General features: G+C 42.9%; 1 protein-coding gene across 2 annotated transcripts in view; it reads right to left on the bottom strand.

The window, feature by feature from the left end:
• LOC126176933 (beta-alanine-activating enzyme) overlaps nt 1-16,409 on the bottom strand; it is a 178,095-nt gene extending 161,686 nt beyond the window's left edge. For both annotated transcript variants that reach the window (XM_049924124.1, XM_049924125.1), the window contains exons 1-2: nt 15,897-16,409; nt 15,203-15,541 (exon numbers count right to left, since the gene is read on the bottom strand). In XM_049924124.1, the coding sequence (XP_049780081.1) occupies nt 15,203-15,541; nt 15,897-16,114 (557 nt within the window). In that variant the 5' untranslated portion in view covers nt 16,115-16,409. The remainder of the gene's footprint in view (nt 1-15,202; nt 15,542-15,896) is intronic.
• Nucleotides 16,410-18,865: the final 2,456 nt, after the last annotated feature.

The following is an 18,865-nucleotide window of genomic DNA, read 5'->3' as shown; positions in this document are numbered from 1 at the left end:
CACCCCTCCTTCCCAAAATGACCCCCACCTGTTCAGATCCCACCAATCCTTAACCCTCACCAACATAGTCCTGCAAAACCATATCAACCAAGCCCAATCCTCCTTGCTGTACCTTCTCTCCATCCACAAAATTCTCCTACTATGCAATCCCAAATTCCTGGAACCCATAACACACATTGAAACCCTTGCGCTGCAGGAACTTGAGCAACATGTACACCACCACCTCAAAAAGCACCCCATCCTACTCACTTCCTACTCCCGCCTCGGAGTACCACTGTCCACCACTTCTACAACAACCTCCAAACCTCCCCCACACCCCCTCATAGCTGACAAACCCTGTCTTGCAGACCTACTACATTTACCCCACCCTCCAAAACTCCCTCCCACCACCACACAGAACCCAGAACTTAAACAGACCTATATCCTCATCCACAATTACTTCTCCTTTGAAGGCATTACCTACAAACAAATCCACAGTACGGCTATGGGCACCCACATGGCACCATCCTATGCTAACCTGTTCATGGGCAGTCTAGAGGAATCCTTCCTAAAAACCCAGAATCCTAAACCCCTCACCTGGTTCAGATTCATTGATGACATCTTTGCTATCTGGATTGAAGGTGAGGACACCTTATTCACATTCCTTCAGAACCTCAACAACTTCTCCCCCATTTGCTTCACCTGGTCCTACTCAACCCAACAAGCCCCTCCCTAGATGTTGACCTTTACCTCAGAGATGGCTACATCAGTACCTCCGTCCATATCAAACCTACTAACCACTAGCAATACCTCCACTTCGACAGCTGCCACCCGTTCCATACCAAGAAGTCCCTTCCGTACAGCCTAGCCACCCGTGGTCATCGCATCTGCAGTGACGAGCAGCCCCTCTCAAAATATACTGAAGGTCTCACTGAAGCCTTCACTGACTGTAATTATCCTCCCATCCTTGTACAAAAACAAATCTCCCATGCCTTATCTTTCCAGTCTCCCACCACCTCCCAAAGTCCCACAGTCCGGCCACAGAGGAGCAATCCCCTCGTAACTCAGTACCATCCGGGACTGAAGCAACTGAATTACATTCTCCGCCAGGGTTTCGATTATCTCTCGTAATGCCCTGAAATGAGAAACATCCTGTCCACTATCCTTCCCACCCCTCCTACCGTGGTATTCCGCTGTCCACCGAACCTACACAATATACCCGTCCATCCTTACACAACCCCCAATCCCTTACCTTATGGCTCATACCCCTCTAATAGACCTAGATGCAAGACCTGTCCCATACATCCTCCTACCACCACCTACTCCAGTCCAGTCACTAACATCACCAATCCCATCAAAGGCAGGGCTACCTTTGAAACCAGTCATGTGATTTACAAGCTAAGCTGCAACCTCTGTGCTGCATTCTATGTAGGCATGACAATCAACAAGCTGTCTGTCTGCATGAACGGCCACCGACAAACTGTGCCCAAGAAACAAGTGGATCACCCTGTTGCTGAACACGCTGCCAAACATGATACCCCTCATCTTAATGACTGCTTGACAGTCTGTGCCATATGGATCCTTCCCACTAACACCAGCTTTTCTGAATTGCGCAGGTGGGAACTTTCCCTGCAATACATCCTACGTTCCCGTAACCCTCCTGGCCTCAACCTTCGTTAGTCACTGTCCTCACCCATCCGGCCCCCTCCCTGATCCCATTCCAGCACTACACAGCTGTCTCACTGCCACACCCAGTCTTTTAATTTCTTTTATTTCTCTCCTTTCCACTATTTACCCCCTCCCCCATCCACACCTTCTCTCCTGCCCTCCATCTAAACTGCAACACTTGCCTGTCTGTCACTCCCACCATACTATCCCTCCCTCTCCCTGCCCCAGCCTTCTCCTTACCCCCACCCAGTCGCTACTCGTATCATGCACTGGTGCTGCTGTTCACAGTGTGGTCTCAGCTCTCTGAGACTGCAGATGTGTGTGTGTGTGTGTGTGTGTGTGTGTGTGTGTGTGTGTGCGCGCGCGCGCGCACGTGCGTGTGTTTGTGAATGCGTGTCTATGCTGACAATGGCCTTAATGGCCGAAAGCTTTAATTGTGTGAACCTTTTATTGTGCCTATAGCGACTCAGCATCTCCGCTATATGGTGAGTAGCAACTTTCCTTCTCTGGTATTGTTACATTCCATCCTGGAGCTTCCATTGTTAGATTTTTCATTACCTCTTTAGTTATATTCATGACCTCTCGAAAACATGGTTAGTACAATGACGAAAACACTTTTTTTACTAACTTGAAAGCTGGCTGAAATGAATGATAAATGTAATAATTCTTATATCACTTAAACTGTATGTCAGCATGAATAATGTAACTATATGAAGTATACCATTCACTAAATGCTATAAAAAACATTAAACCCTCACACAGGATGGGGTACTATTTTTTCAGATATCCATCAAATCAATTAAAATACAAATTGTTTTTAATATTAATGTAGTGAAAACTTACAATTTTCCTTAAGACAATATAACAATTTTGAAGGTACAAAATTTATGTCAAATGTTAAACTTCACAGTAAAAGATACTATGTTTAAGTTTCTCAACTAAACTTGAAATTTTAACATCTGAACCTTCAGCGTCTTCTTTTGCCTTTTCTATAATCATTCTTCCTTTTTATTTCTGAGGTCTTATTTCTTGAATTCTTCTTCTTTCAATATTGGCCACTTCATTTTCATCAGATTTCTTCTTTTTTGAGACTTCTACTCTTTCTAACGAAGCATTCTTCACAGCTAGTATCACTGATTTTGCAACTCCATTGCAACCATCCCACTGATACACCTGGTAGAAGATACCTATTTGGAAAAGCACCATGTCCTGATACACCAGGTAGAAGATACCTATTTGGAAAAGCACCATGTCCTGCTGTGTGAAGCAGTTCGTAAGTTCCTGTTGCATGTCCTCATCCAACAGGAATTGTTGACACTTCAAGGCCTTTTTTAAGGGTTCCGAAGTAGTGATAATCACATGGGGAGAGGTCAGGACTGTAGGGTGGATGCTCGAGTGTCTCCCACTTGAGGTTGGCGTAACTTTGGAGTTAGAATGTTTGCTGTATGGGGATGTGCATTATCATTAAGCAGTAACATCCCTTGTCACACCATTCTCCAATGGCACTTTTCGACAAACATGCTGCTCCTTACAAATTCTTCATTCTCCGAGGGATTTCTACCAGTGTTTATCCTACGGCAGCCAAGAAACGAATAACAGTACATTTTTCCTGTTTGGACGCAACTACTAATAATATCATCACAGTTCACATTTCCGCATTTACCACACACATGTTGGAAAGACACAAAAGCCAAACTAATTCCTTTCCCACATGCCGTGGCTTATATACCCACATCAGAGTCACACTAGTTGCATATACACTGCAGCAACACCCTCAAATGGAAACCATTTGATTGCCCCTCGTATCTTTCAGTATCACTACACAATAATTAGGGCATGTGCAATTTCATTTGGGTGAAAGTGCAGGTCCAGATTCCGTGGGCCTCCTTTGACTTTGTCCTTGTTCGCAGCAATTTTTACATACAGACTTTGCAAAATACCTGTATACACACTTCTGAGAATAAGGATATCCTTTTGTGTGTAGTTCTTGCTAACATCAGTGACACCAAATCCAATATCTACATAATGACTTGTTTTATGATTACATGCTTTCGTGACATCAACAGCAAATAACAATCTGTCTCCATTTCGATAATAGTTATCTTTATGAATCGAGAAGCAATGCTATACATTAAACTGAACAAATCTTTGAACAAAAAGCAGAAGAGAGAGGCGTGATTCTTGAGTTTCTCCCAGCGTATTTGATAATCAAAATATCCACGGGTGTACTGCCGATCTACAGTGTCCAATGGGCACAATATTTCAGCGATCATACATGTCGCCATCATCAGGTAAACTGACGGACTGAGCTCCTGTGAACGTGCTGGCACGGAGATCCGTACGCTATGACTGCTCAAGGGGAACTGGGTTCGGTTGCGGCAGTGGCCGATTTAAATACCCTCCACCCGCGGCACACTCACTCCGCCGTCTGCGCCCTGCGCCACGGTCGCGCAGTGGAACAGATTACGACGGCATCTGAGATGACATCGGTGTGATGGCTCTGTCCGCCGTGGTCGTCACAACTATACGTTTGTTCGTTTTACTCTTGATTAACCCAATCGCTGGTTCCCAAGCCTTGCTAAGATTATAGCCACAGTCACAGTTTATGAGGTCGTCATTGCTGCGCATTTCGATCACCTCTCTAACAACGCTGTTCCAGTATCTCGACGTCTGTACCAGAATCCTCGTGCGTTCATACTCCATAGAGTGATTTTCCGACAAACAATGTTCAGCGACCGCCGACTTGCTCGGATACATCAGTTGAGTGTGCCTCTGGTGTTCACGGCATCAATCCTCGACGGTATGCATCGTCTGACCAATATACAACTTGCTACATTGACACGGAATCTGGTACACGCCGGCCTTCCTCAAACCGAGGTCATCGTTGGCGTTCCCCACCAGTGCACGAGTTTTATTCGGAGGACAAAACACAGTTCCGACCCAGTGTTTCTTCAAAATGCAGGCGATTTTCCCCGAGAGTGTGCATGTATATGGAATAAACGCAGTGATTTCATCCATCTCCACAGGTTGTGCTGTAGTGGTTGGGCGGAGAGCACGTTGAATCTGCCACTCTGAGTACCCATTTTTTCGAAATACAGTTCTCAGATGTTCCAATTCCTGGGGTAGACTCTCTGCGTCAGAGATAGTGCGCACCCTATGTACTAGAGTTTTAAGTACCCCATTCCTCTGTGTCCGGTGGTGGCAGCTGTCTGCGTGCAAATACAGATCAGTGTGCATTGTCTACCGATACACCCCATGACCTAGGGTGCTGTCAGCCCTTCTCTTGACCAAGACGTCAAGGAAAGGTAATTTACCCTCCTTTTCAGTCTCCATAGTGAATTTGATGTTGGGGTGTATGGAGTTTAGATGTGTAAGGAAGTCAAGGAGTTTATCCATACCATGTGGCCAGATGACGAAAGTGTTGTCCACGTAACGGAAAAAGCAAGTAGGTTTCCATTCGGATGACGACAGGGCTTCCTCCTCGAAGTTCTCCATGTACAAATTCGCTACCACCAGTGAGAGTGGGCTACCCATGGCGACTCCCTCCATTTGTTCGTAGTATTCTCCATTAAAAAAGAAAATACGTGGAGGACAAGACATGCCTAAAAAGTTCAGTGATCTTCTCGTCAAACTTCTGACTAATCAATTCTAGTGACTCTCGCAGGGGTACCCTCGTGAACAAGGAAATGACGTCAAAACTCACCATGATATCCGACTCATCCAACCTGAAGCTACCAAGGCGTTTAACAAAATCCACGGAATTACGGATGTGATGAGGGCATTTACCCACATAAGGACTTAATATTCCCGTCAGGTATTTGGCCAACAAATATGTAGGTGCCCTGATGTTGCTGACAATGGGTTGTAATGGTACCCCCTCTTTGTGAACCTTCGGGAGTCCATATAGTCTAGGCGGTACCGGACCTTGGGGTAACAATTTCTTAGCATCAGCCTCCGGTAAATCTGCGTTCTTGAGAAGCGACCTCGTCTTGTTCTCCACCTTCTTTGTAGGGTCAACACTGATCTTCCGGTAGGAATTGTCATTTAGCAGGCTCTGCATCTTATCAGTGTAGTCCTTATGGGAGACAACAACTGTAGCATTGCCTTTGTCAGCCGCTAAGACAACAATTTCAGAGCGCTCCCTCAGATCACGAATGGCCGCCCTCTCTTTACTGGTGATATTTGACTTCATTGGCTTGGATTTCGTCAACGCACGACAAGTTTCACAACATATTTCCTCAGCTGATTCAGGCGGAAGTTGAGCTGCAACCTGTTCAACAGCACTAACAATTTCTGCGACAGGAGTGTACTTGGGGGTGGGAGCGAAGTTGAGACCTTTCTGCAAAACCGAGACCACATCATCACTCAACACCATGCCACTCAATTGAGGAAGGCCGGTGTGTATCAGATTCTGTGTCAATGTGGCAAGTCGTATATTGGTCAGATGATGCGTACCGTCGAGGATCGATGCCGTGAACACCAGAGGCACACTCAACTGATGTATCCGAGCAAGGCGGCGGTCGCTGAACATTGTTTGTCGGAAAATCACACTATGGAGTATGAACGCACGAGGATTCTGGTACAGACATCGAGATACTGGGACAGCGTTGTTAGAGAGGCCATCAAAATTCGCACCAATGACGGCCTCATAAACCGTGACTGTGACTATAATCTTAGCAAGGCTTGGGAACCAGCGATTGGGTTAATCAAGACTAAATAGAGCAAACGTATAGTTGTGACGACCACGGCGGACAGAGCCATCACACTGACGTCATCTCAGATGCCGTCGCAATCTGTTCCATCTCGCGACTGTGGCGCGGACGGCGGAGTGAGCACGCCGCAGGCGGAGGGTATTTAAATCAGCCACCGCCACAACCGAACCCAGTTCCCCCTGAGCAGTCATAGCACACAGATCTCCGTGCTGGTACATTCACAGGAGCTCAGTCCGTCAGTTCACCTGATGATGGCGACATGTATGATCGGCGAAATATTGTGCCCGTTGGACACTGTAGACTGGCAGTACACCCGTGGATATTTTGAGAAGAGAGAGGCATTTGACCAATACTTAGTTAACAGTTCCTCAAATTCATTTGATACTGATACAAGAAACTCTAGTTTTGCTTGAAGGAATTTGTCCTCTCAGCAATGTTAATTTTTTTCAAAGTTTCGACTTTCAGTTGGTCTTTTATGTACTTCAGCAACATACTTCTTCAAATGTGAATTAAGTTCATGACTTCAATATTTCCAATCCATCTCATAGGAAAAAAAATTGAGAGGAAACTTGGAAAACCCAGCGATATTTGAGAATGTTGCCCTTCTTGAAGGAAAATTCTTCATAAAGTATCAGATTGCCCTATGAAATTCATGAACCTTCCAACCACTTTCATTGTGAGCAGTTCCCAAAGCCCCACTCACTACATCCAAGTGCCACAATTAAACATTTGTGCTTGATTATCTTCTTCATTGATTAGAAATGCTTCTAAACCATGCAATATCTTCAACTTCACATTTGGCACATGTGTTAAATTTTGAATTATATTCTTAGGTGACAAATTCAAACATTTCAGACCATCCAGGAAACTTGCCAGTAAATCAGAAGATGTGCCAGAATTCAAAATCATACATGTTAAATATTTTGAAGGTACAGACTGATTTTGTTCATTCCAGAAACGAACCACCAAATCCATCTGTCTCTTTTGGACAACTTTGTCTAATAGGAAAAATAGTGAGACAGATGCAAGTTGTGCTTAAGAGTCCTAGAATCAATGGCAACACAGCTAGTGAGCTCACGTCGAAAGTTCCAGTGCCACCAAGAATATATGGAGTACCTGTAGTCCAGAAGGAAGACAGTTCTTTGAGATCGGTTGTCAATGGAATCAACTCACCCCATATTATTTGGCAAAATATCTGGCCCACTAATTATGTAGCCTGGATGCCCATTTGAAATGTTGTGTTAAGGATTCTACACATTCCACCAGCTTATAAGGGAACAGCGAGTAGTAGCTTTGGCTCTTATGATCAGCTTTGACATAAAAGTTTTGTTTACCAGCTTGCCTATAATCGAGCCCATCAATGTCCTACAGAAGCAAATACCGCCAGACATCTGCAACCTAGAGCAAATGTGTTTTGTATTTTAGTTGGCAGGGCAAATTTTATGAGCAAACAGACAGAATGGCCATGGGCTGCCCCCTCTCACACGTAGCAGCTGACATATTCATGAAAGTCTTCAAACAAATTGCACTAAATTCCAAGCCATTGTGCCCATGTTACTGGCTGAGATACATGGATGACACCTTCATCATATAGCCACTTGGAGAAACAGAACCATGCAAATTTCACAAGCATCTCAACAACTTACACATGAACCTACAGTTCACACTAGAAAAGGAGTGCCTCCTTTTCCAGATGTGGAGGTTTACAAAACATCTACTGAGAAAAAAAGCCATAGAGACCACAGGTAGTCAACACACACCAAGAGATACCTACATGTTGATTCGCACCAACCATCCAGAACAAAAGAACTCTGTGGTACATTGCTGACAGCCTGAGCTCATCAGATTAGTGACATCAACTACTTACAAGAAGAACCAAATTAACTCATGACAACATTCTCTGCAAATAGATACAAAAACAGAGACATAAAATGAACTATGAGGTACAGCGAAACAAAACAGACAGTGAGAGGCATCAGCAACCATTTAGGCAAGGTTCTGGATCGTAAAGGATCCAGACCAATATTTCAGAGTGGCCATAAGAACCGAGATTTTTTGAGGCCCACTAAGGATCCAGTGAATGCTCTCCACACTGCATGTGTCTAAAAACGTCACTGCGAATGCGGCAAAGTCTATGTTGGTGAAATCAGGAAACAACATTAGCGCTCACATTTCAAAGCATGAACATTACATATGACTGGGACAGAACAAGAAGTCAGCTGCAGCAGGACACCACCAGGAATGTGGCTGTTCTATCAGGTGTCAAGAACCTCGCATGCTTGCCCGGTAGCTGTGGAAGCAGCAATGGAAAATAAGTGCGGCTACTCAAATAATTAAACCCCTAACAACATGAACATTTGGGGGGTGGCTACAAGTTATCTATGGCCTGGCTGCCAGCAATTCCAATCCAGCGCACCACATGTATTTGGCAGCCAGCAGCACCACTTGACCCAGGTTTGGCTGCCACAAGAGAACACCATATGGACATTAGCAACAAGTTTCTAAAAGAATATGTACATAGTAATCAGTTAATTACACTGCATGTAGAAGATCAGTGCATGATTAGGGGAGGAGGTGGGGGAACTGAGGTTCAACCTTTCATCACCTAAGCATGGAGCAACGAACACCAACCACAAACTCCATTTTTAAATGAGAGAAGTAAACCTTTCGCTGGAGCTAATATGACTTTATTCAAGTCGTATTCTTAGGGGATGATAACTTAAATACGAGAAGGTTGCAAGCCACAGTAGCAGAAGCTTTGCTAACATTGTTGGCACACATGGATACACAAGTTTCCTAGAGATAACAATGACCACTGCCCACGACAACATTGGATGCCACCTAGTGGCATTGCGGGCACATGACATGGTAACAAAAGTTGTAAGTGGAGCAGACATGGACAGGGGATCACCCTATCGAAGATATGGGCTGCAAATGGGGAAATTCACTGAGATGGCAACTTTGACAAAGGGCAGATTATTATTACACAGAGCCTGTGAATGAGTCTCTCTAAAACGGTGGATCAGGTCGAATGTACACTCCTGGAAATGGAAAAAAGAACACATTGACACCGGTGTGTCAGACCCACCATAATTGCTCCAGACACTGCGAGAGGGCTGTACAAGCAATGATCACACACACGGCACAGCGGACACACCAGGAACCGCGGTGTTGGCCGTCGAATGGCGCTAGCTGCGCAGCATTTGTGCACCGCCGCCGTCAGTGTCAGCCAGTTTGCCGTGGCATACGGAGCTCCATCGCAGTCTTTAACACTGGTAGCATGTCGCGACAGCGTGGACGTGAAACGTATGTGCAGTTGACGGACTTTGAGCGAGGGCGTATAGTGGGCATGCGGGAGGCCGGGTGGACGTACCGCCGAATTGCTCAACACGTGGGGCGTGAGGTCTCCACAGTACATCGATGTTGTCGCCAATGGTCGGCGGAAGGTGCACGTGCCCGTCGACCTGGGACCGGACCGCAGCGACGCACAGATGCACGCCAAGACCGTAGGATCCTACGCAGTGCCGTAGGGGACCGCACCGCCACTTCCCAGCAAATTAGGGACACTGTTGCTCCTGGGGTATCGGCGAGGACCATTCGCAACCGTCTCCATGAAGCTGGGCTACGGTCCCGCACACCGTTAGGCCGTCTTCCGCTCACGCCCCAACATCGTGCAGCCCGCCTCCAGTGGTGTCGCGACAGGCGTGAATGGAGGGACGAATGGAGACGTGTCGTCTTCAGCGATGAGAGTCGCTTCTGCCTTGGTGCCAATGATGGTCATATGCGTGTTTGGCGCCGTGCAGGTGAGCGCCACAATCAGGACTGCATACGACCGAGGCACACAGGGCCAACACCCGGCATCATGGTGTGGGGAGCGATCTCCTACACTGGCCGTACACCACTGGTGATCGTCGAGGGGACACTGAATAGTGCACGATACATCCAAACCGTCATCGAACCCATCGTTCTACCATTCCTAGACCGGCAAGGGAACTTGCTGTTCCAACAGGACAATGCACGTCCGCATGTATCCCGTGCCACCCAACGTGCTCTAGAAGGTGTAAGTCAACTACCCTGGCCAGCAAGATCTCCGGATCTGTCCCCCATTGAGCATGTTTGGGACTGGATGAAGCGTCGTCTCACGCGGTCTGCACGTCCAGCACGAACGCTGGTCCAACTGAGGCGCCAGGTGGAAATGGCATGGCAAGCTGTTCCACAGGACTACATCCAGCATCTCTACGATCGTCTCCATGGGAGAATAGCAGCCTGCATTGCTGCGAAAGGTGGATATACACTGTACTAGTGCCGACATTGTGCATGCTCTGTTGCCTGTGTCTATGTGCCTGTGGTTCTGTCAGTGTGATCATGTGATGTATCTGACCCCAGGAATGTGTCAATAAAGTTTCCCCTTCCTAGGACAATGAATTCACGGTGTTCTTATTTCAATTTCAAGGAGTGTATATGTGCTATTGTCTTGAGCATGTTTGGAAAGACTGCCACTAGGGGCTACATGGTATGACATCCATGACTCTTCACAGAACATGAGGTTTGGAGGCTTGTCTGCCTTGCAAAGTAGGCTAGATGGTGATATGTGGCATCTGTGCTGACAGATCACAACACTGATGTAAGCACAAGTGTTTTAGAGCACATCATTCATCGTAAATCATTGAATATGGAGCTCCACAACACCCCACACCTACATGTTCCATGTTGACCCAACAACATCATTAATTACGACTGCAGTGGGTACTGGGCCATCAGGATTCAACCGTCGATCAATGGAAATACGCTGTTTCTTCGGGTGACACACATTTTTGCTACACTACGTCAATGGTCATCTCCACAAATACCTCCACAGAGGCGAACAGCAGCTTAAAACATGCAGCATGCCATGGATGTAGGCTGGTGGTAGCAATATTATGCTATGGGAGACATTCTCCTGTACTATCATGGGACCTGTGGTGGTAGTCAAAGTCACAATGACAGCTGTGAACCACCTGCATCCCTTCATGCTTGATGTCTTCCCTGATGGCGATGTCATCTTTCAGCAATATAATTGTCAGTGTCTCAGAGTCAGAACCATGCTACAGTTGTTTGAGGAGCATTATAGTTAACTCATATTGATGTCTCAGCTATCAAATTTGTCTGACTTAAATCCAACGGAACCCATCTGTATTGTTATCAGGTGCCATCATCACGTAAGCAAATGAGCAGCCCATTATTTATGTGAATTACGTGAACTGTGTGTACATGTATCCTGATGTGCGTAATCTGTGGTGTATTTCATTCCAAAACGGATGAACAAGCTGTTAGGCAGGTGGCCATAATGTTTTGGCTCATTAGTGTATATACTTTTATTAAATGGACTGCTGGATACAACAGTTTTGGAGGTAGTACTAACTCGCTAGAGAGAGGAGAATGAGTGGGAGGATGGTGTGGGGTGGAGGGAGGTGGGTGGGGGGGGGGGGGGTTGGTAGGGGGTATTTCATTTGTTGCCTTCCTAGCCTCACTGCACACTTTCTTCACACTTACCCCCCATGGATCTGCAACCCACATTCCAGTCATTTTATTAATTTTTTCTTTAATCACATAGTGTTTTTCAGGTTGATTTCAGTTGGTTTTCCACCTTGCACTACCGACCTCCTCCTGCAGATTCCCCCAGATGTCAACCGTTGCAACCTTTTCATGATTTTTCTCACGTGTTTTGGTGTTTTTTTTGCGAATTTTTTGGACATATTTCTACGTTATTTACATATTTTTAGGCGTTTTTATCCTGCACCATGAATCCTTGCCCCTTCAATCTGCATCAATACAGAAAAGTTTCCTTATCCCTAGCCAGAGCCCAGTACCATATATTGCTCCTTCGTTGTTGCTTGGCTCATGGAATCCTCCCAAATGGCCTTACCATCAAATTACCCAATCAGCTGCAACCCTTCCTTCCATAATGACCTTCATGTGTACAGATTCCGCCAGTCTTTAACCCTCACCAACATAGTCCTGCAAAACCATATGAATCAAGCCGAAACCTCCTTGCAATACCTCCTCTCCATCCATAAAATTCTCCTGACTTGCTATCCCAAACTCCTGAATCTTGTATCACACATTGAAACTCTTGCTCACCAGCAATTACAGCAGTATGCACAATGCCACCTCAAAAATCTCTCCACCCAGTTCACTTCCTCCTCCTCCTTCCTTCACTTCCACCTCCTCTACAACAAGCTCCAAACTTCCCCCACATCATCTAATAGCTGACAAACCCTGCCTTGCAGACCTACTAATTTATCCCACACTCAGAAACTCACTCCACCTACCTCACAGAGTCCAGAACCTAAACAAACTCGAAACAGTCACGAAACTGTTATTAAAGTTAATAAGAGTACTTACTTACAAAAAGACATCAGGTTAGATTGGCTATGTCGGACGATGTGCCGCCATTTAAGTGGGCCAGTGTATCTCATTGCCATTTCATTTATGAAAACGTTTAAAACATTTATTGCTGTATAGTGTCAAATTAATTTTAAATCCATGGACTTTAATCACTGTACTTGTTTAGTAATATCGTTGTCTTGGAGTACACCACAAAATATCTTGAGCAAGCAAATTTACTTTCACTGGCAAGAAAACACAAAATATGTGAGCTTGCTCACTTGACAATCTAACTGCACTTGCCCGTTTGTGGAAAGGTGATAGTATTGTTGCCATCAACCTCCTTGGTGCAGTTTAACAAAATAATACCAATTGTCCATTGTGCCCCTACAGCCAATATTCTCATGTCTCTCCAAATAGTGGCAATAATCAGTGATGATAAACATTAAATTTAAATTGAATCACCTGTCATTCATAGATCCTGGAATGGTGTCATATGAAAAGTTAATATTGAGTTCTACAGTACAGTATTGTTCAAACGTAAAATAGCATGAAAGAGGAAGGAGATGGTAGAGTCCATGGACAAACAGTTAGATGCACTCTATAGGATGGATAAAGGTGAATAGTTGAAAAACATTAATGCTGATTATTAGCTACAACGTTGTCACATTGGAACAACAACCAGAAAGTAACTAAAGACCTCAGAGTGTACATGGACAAAAAATTAAATGCACTGCTTAGGATGGATAAATGAGGATTGTTGAAACACAATGATGGTGAGTTTGGTGTTGTGACTTCAATGTTGTCGCACTGGAATAACGACAGAAAAGTAAAGATCTCGGGCTCAAACTAATGATTTTTGATGACAATATTATTGCCATACTTTGTCTACAGATGATAACAAAGAAATAATCAATTAACTGATGATGTTAAAGCTCAATGTGAATGCATTACAACGCATACAGAGGCAACGAAACTCCTGGACAATGTAAAGGTTTACTTGGACGGCCAGATGAACACAACTTCAGCCAAACTAACAGCAACAAAAGGCCTGATGATCATGCTGAACACAGATGACATACAAATCTGAATCAAAGGAAACACTGATCATTTCCTTGTACAAAACATTGCTTTTTTCAATATCTGGTCAAAATTATGATTAAAATATTGTGTAATTAGTGGATTTATGTGAAATAAATACGAGCATGTTCTTGGCTTGTAACCTGTGTCATTCTAATTTTTTTTCTGACTTTCTGGATTATTCAGATTTTTGACAATATGGATGAGCTACAGCACCTTGTCAAGATAAACAAGGTTCCACTGTAGCTTTCATTTACAAAAACCTCTCCTTAGATGTTCATCATGCATGTGGTCCTTATCACAAGTAAAATTTCCTGTGTGTAGAGGCATTGTGAGCACAGGGTGATAACGACTGTCTGATTCACATTCAGTTTTGTGTCTATGGACTTGAGAGCTAGCGTACCTTCGATTTTGTGGTGCACAGTATGCAGCTTGGAGGAATGCTACATGTGTAACAACATTTACCTTCCAGTAACCATGCCTATCTTTGTTCATTCTCCGTGTTTACAAATATCACGTGTTACTTCCAGTTTTTCTCAATTCTGAAGATAAGTCTTCTATGTTTAATTTGTGTTCTTCTCAAACATCCTATTGCAAATTAAATTATTAAGCCTTTCCCTGAACCCACACCACAATATACATGGTACAGTATAGCACCCCAGGCTGGTATTCTGGAAGGTGACGGTTCAAATCCTAATCCAGCCAGCCAGAGTTGTGTTTAGTTTACAAGATGTTAAGCCCAAAACTTCCTACAGCCCACAGTGCCATATATATATTTAATTTCTTTGTTTCCTAAAATTATGACTTGTATAAGCAAGCACAAGGTGATATTTCTACAATGAAGGCAAACTCATGATTGTTTGGAAAAATGTTATGTATTGGACCCCCAGCTCCCTTTTCAGTATGTCATATAAACATTAGTCTTCATTACTGGTCAATTTGTTACCACAACCAGATCTTCTGTTTGCACATTCATTGCCTTTGCCAATTCACAAACAAATTGTCACCTTACAACCTAACCTAGATCTTGGGCTGCACTACAAATCTGTCTGTCGCCACAACCAAGATTTCGGGGGAGAGGGAGGTCTTCAATTTTCTTTCTACCTGTTCTACAAACAAAACCAGCCCACTTTTTTAAATACTGTGGCAATTATCAATCTAGCAAAGTGCACCAATCAGTGTTTTAAGTTGTGTCTGCAGGGAGGCAACGCTTCTGTTGACATTGGTGTTTATGGAGGTATCTTTTCAGGTTGTTATGCTTATTTTGTATTTGTAGCCCCAAAATCTCTCCCCTCGACCATTCATTTACAACAGATATAAAAATTTATTCTTCACGTTCATAAGAAATCATATAAGCAACTGTGTCTTCGTTTAACAGATATTAATTGTTTACTTACCCAAAGTCCAGGATATTAGGGATTACACATCTGTGAGGAACTTTAACGATCTTTGGTTTCCCAGTTGTGCCTGACGTTTGTACAGCGTAGGCATAACTGAATTTATTGTGCAGCTTTGGCTGACTAATAATTGCTTCAGAGCCTATATCCCACAAATAAATTGTGGAGCCACATAAGGTGATACTCTTATTAAGCCTTGCGTACTTCAACAGCTGAGTCTGTGACACATCAGATGTTGATATTATCCAACAAATGTTCAGCTTTCGCACAAAACTCAAGTTCCGTTGGCAAGACGATTTATCATCTATAAAAGCAAAAGCTAATCGCTTCTTCAGTACACTGCAAATAAAAAAGGATTTGAAAACGAAATATTAATCTGCACAATATCCACAAATAAACAGATGCTAGTGTCAAATCATCACAATCCACATAAATCGCAATAGATTGATTGAATTTTATTTGGTCCCATTTGATTACATTATGTATGCTACAGGTTGTGTACTTACAACACCGAATAGGTTACCTTACACTTATTAACTTAAAATATTTAACCTACATTTACAACAAAAAACAACATACTATGATTTATTTACATACATCGTACTACGATATTTTCAACTGATAACAATACATACATACAAGTACTAACAGCATTCTCATTCTTGCATACTCTACTACACTATAAAAAGCTTACCCTAAAACAACACTGCACAGAAGTGGAACGCGGTCCATTAAAATACCTACGAAGCATCCTTCTTGATCAATTTCACTTAAAAACTCATAAATCTTGATTGCACATTCTCGAAGAAGACCGTACTTGACGTAAGAAACATCAGAGTCTTTCCACACTAGCGCAACATTTGCTTCGTTTTTTGCAACAGAACCTTCAAATAAATCATATAATGTCGCCATATTTCTGGAGGAGACGGCTATTCATCGTTTTGAATTAAGGACCAAGGGATGTGTTTTATAAGTGTATGACATTTAAAATAATGCGTCAACAAACACAATGTTTACATTTTTCACCCTCCAATGCACAACGTAAACACCTCAAGTTCAAAGCGCAACTACGCTTGCCATATTCAAACATTTTCAAAAAGATATGCCACTTGCAACCGGCAATTTACATCTGTGAGTTACTTTTGGGAGCGATTCCACGGGGTTGAGACTCTTGTTGTTGTGTTCTTAAGTCCGAAGAGTGGTCTGATGCAGCTCTCCATGCTACTCTATTCTGTACAAGTCCTTCAACTCCGAATAACTATTGCAACTTACATCCTTCCGGGATCTGCTTACTGTGTTCAACTATTGGTCCCCTCTACGATTGTTCTGCCACACACTTCCCTCCAGTACTAAACTGGCGATTCCTTAACGTATCAGAATGCGTGCTGTCAACCGATCCCTCCTCCTAGACAGCCCGTACCACCAATTTATTTTTTTCTAAATTCTGTTCAATATTAGCGCATGTTAAGTGATGTACCCATTTAATCAGCATTCTCCCGTAGCACCACGTTTCGAAAGCTTCTATTCTCTTCTTGTCTAAATTGTTTACCGTCCATGTTTCACTTCCATACAGGGCTACACTCCGTACAAATACATTCAGAAAACACTTCCTAACACTTAAATCTATATTCGATGGTAACAAATTTCTCCACTTCAGAAACGCTTTCTTGCTATAGCCACTATACATTTTATATCGTGGAAGACCAGCGGAACATAATGGACTGTGTTGTGAAAAGAGGATATAAGATGAACATCAACAAAAGTAAAGCAAAAGTAATGGAATGTAATCGAATCAAATCTGGTGATGCTGAGGGAATTAGATTAGGAAACAAGACACTAAAAGTACCGGTAGCAGATGAGTATTTGGCCAGGAAAATAACTGATGATGATCGAAGTAGAGAGGATATAAAATGTAGACTGGCAATGGCAAGGAAAGCGTTTCTGAAGAAGAGAAATTTGTTAACATCGAGTATAGATTTAAATGTCAGGAAGTCGTTTCTGAAAGTATTTGTATGGAGTATAGCCAAGTATGGAACTGAAACGTGGACGATAAATAGTTTAGACAAGAAGAGAATAGAAGCTTTCGAAATTTGGTGCTACAGAAGAATGCTGAAGATTAGATGGGTACATCACATAACTAAAGAGGAGGTATTGAATAGAATAGGGGAGAAGAGGAGCTTGTGGCACAACTTGACTAGAAGAAGGGATCGGTTGGTAGGACATGTTCTGAGACATCGAGGGATCACCAATTTAGTATTGGAGGGCAGCATGGAGGGTAAAAATCGTAGAGGGAGACCAAGAGATGAATACACTAAGCAGATTCAGAAGGATGTAGGCTGTGGTAGGTGCTGGGAGATGAAGAAACTTGCACAGGATAGAGTAGCATGGAGAGCTGTATCAAACCAGTCTCAGGACTGAAGACCACAACAACAACATTAATGCTTGTTCCATAGATCATGATTATGACATTTTGTAATGATGTGGAATGTGTCACTTTAACATATGTTTTCTTTATACTAAATAATTAATTTTTTGTATTTTTTATTTATTTTTTATGGTTACTACTTCATTTATAAGAATTCATCTATTGAGTAGAACGAGTTGTCATTCAGAAATTCTTTTAATCTGCTTTTAAATGTTGGTTGGCTATCTGTCAGACTTTTGATACTATTTGACAAATGACCAAAGATTTTCGTGGAAGCATAATTCACCTCTTTATATGTATTGCGAAGGTACTGTATCCTGAGTTCCTTAAATAAATATCTGCAAGTTGATCTTGGGTAGGCTCCAGCTATTATTCTGATTACACACTTTTGTGCAATGAATACTTTCTATCTTAATGACGAATTGTCTCAAAATATGATGCCATATGAAATCAGTGAATGAAAATAGGCATATTAGGCTAATTTACTGATATGTTGATCACTAAAATTTGCAATAACCCTAATAGCATGGTTGCTATAAATGACCATGTTTAGGAAAGATGTGGATAATTGACTCAAATGTGTAGTCATTCTCACTGTTGCGTGATTTCGGTTTTCTGCAGTAAATCCATCTGAGAACAAGCTGAAACGCTCGATTTTGTCTGGAACATAGTTTTTAAAGTAGTGGTAAAGAAAAGTACACACCTCATTTGCACCTTTTGTTCCATCACCCTCATGATAAAGATATACCACAGTGCTGCCATCTTTTGAATTGTGGATATTAAACACATTTACCCATAGTTTCCGCATATAAAACACGTATTGCACAGGAATTTCTGGTAAAGACAAACTCTGCATATAGTTAAAGGCAATGGCACCTATTCCTTCATTTTGAAGACACTGACACTTGGCTTTTTTCAGGTACTAGTAAAAGTTTCAACTCGTTCGAAGATGAATCTACAAATCTGCCAAGTTTTGAAGCTTCAAAGAAATGGAGACTTTTTAATTTTGCGATAAACTCCTCACTATGAGGAACTTCTAATTTTCGCAAAAATACCGCCTTAATGAAATTTGTCATTAAAAATATATCACTTTTTCAAACCAACAGCTCAATTCATGGAATCAATACTAGAAATAAGAATAATCTTCACAAGGATTTAAAGTCACTTAGTCTTGTACAAAAAGGTGTGCATTATTCAGGAACACACATTTTCAATAACTTGCCAGCAGCCATAAAAAG

This window comes from Schistocerca cancellata, chromosome 3 (genome assembly GCF_023864275.1).
Source record: "Schistocerca cancellata isolate TAMUIC-IGC-003103 chromosome 3, iqSchCanc2.1, whole genome shotgun sequence".
NCBI lineage: Eukaryota > Metazoa > Arthropoda > Insecta > Orthoptera > Acrididae > Schistocerca > Schistocerca cancellata.
This window is presented reverse-complemented; position numbering and strand designations above follow the sequence as displayed.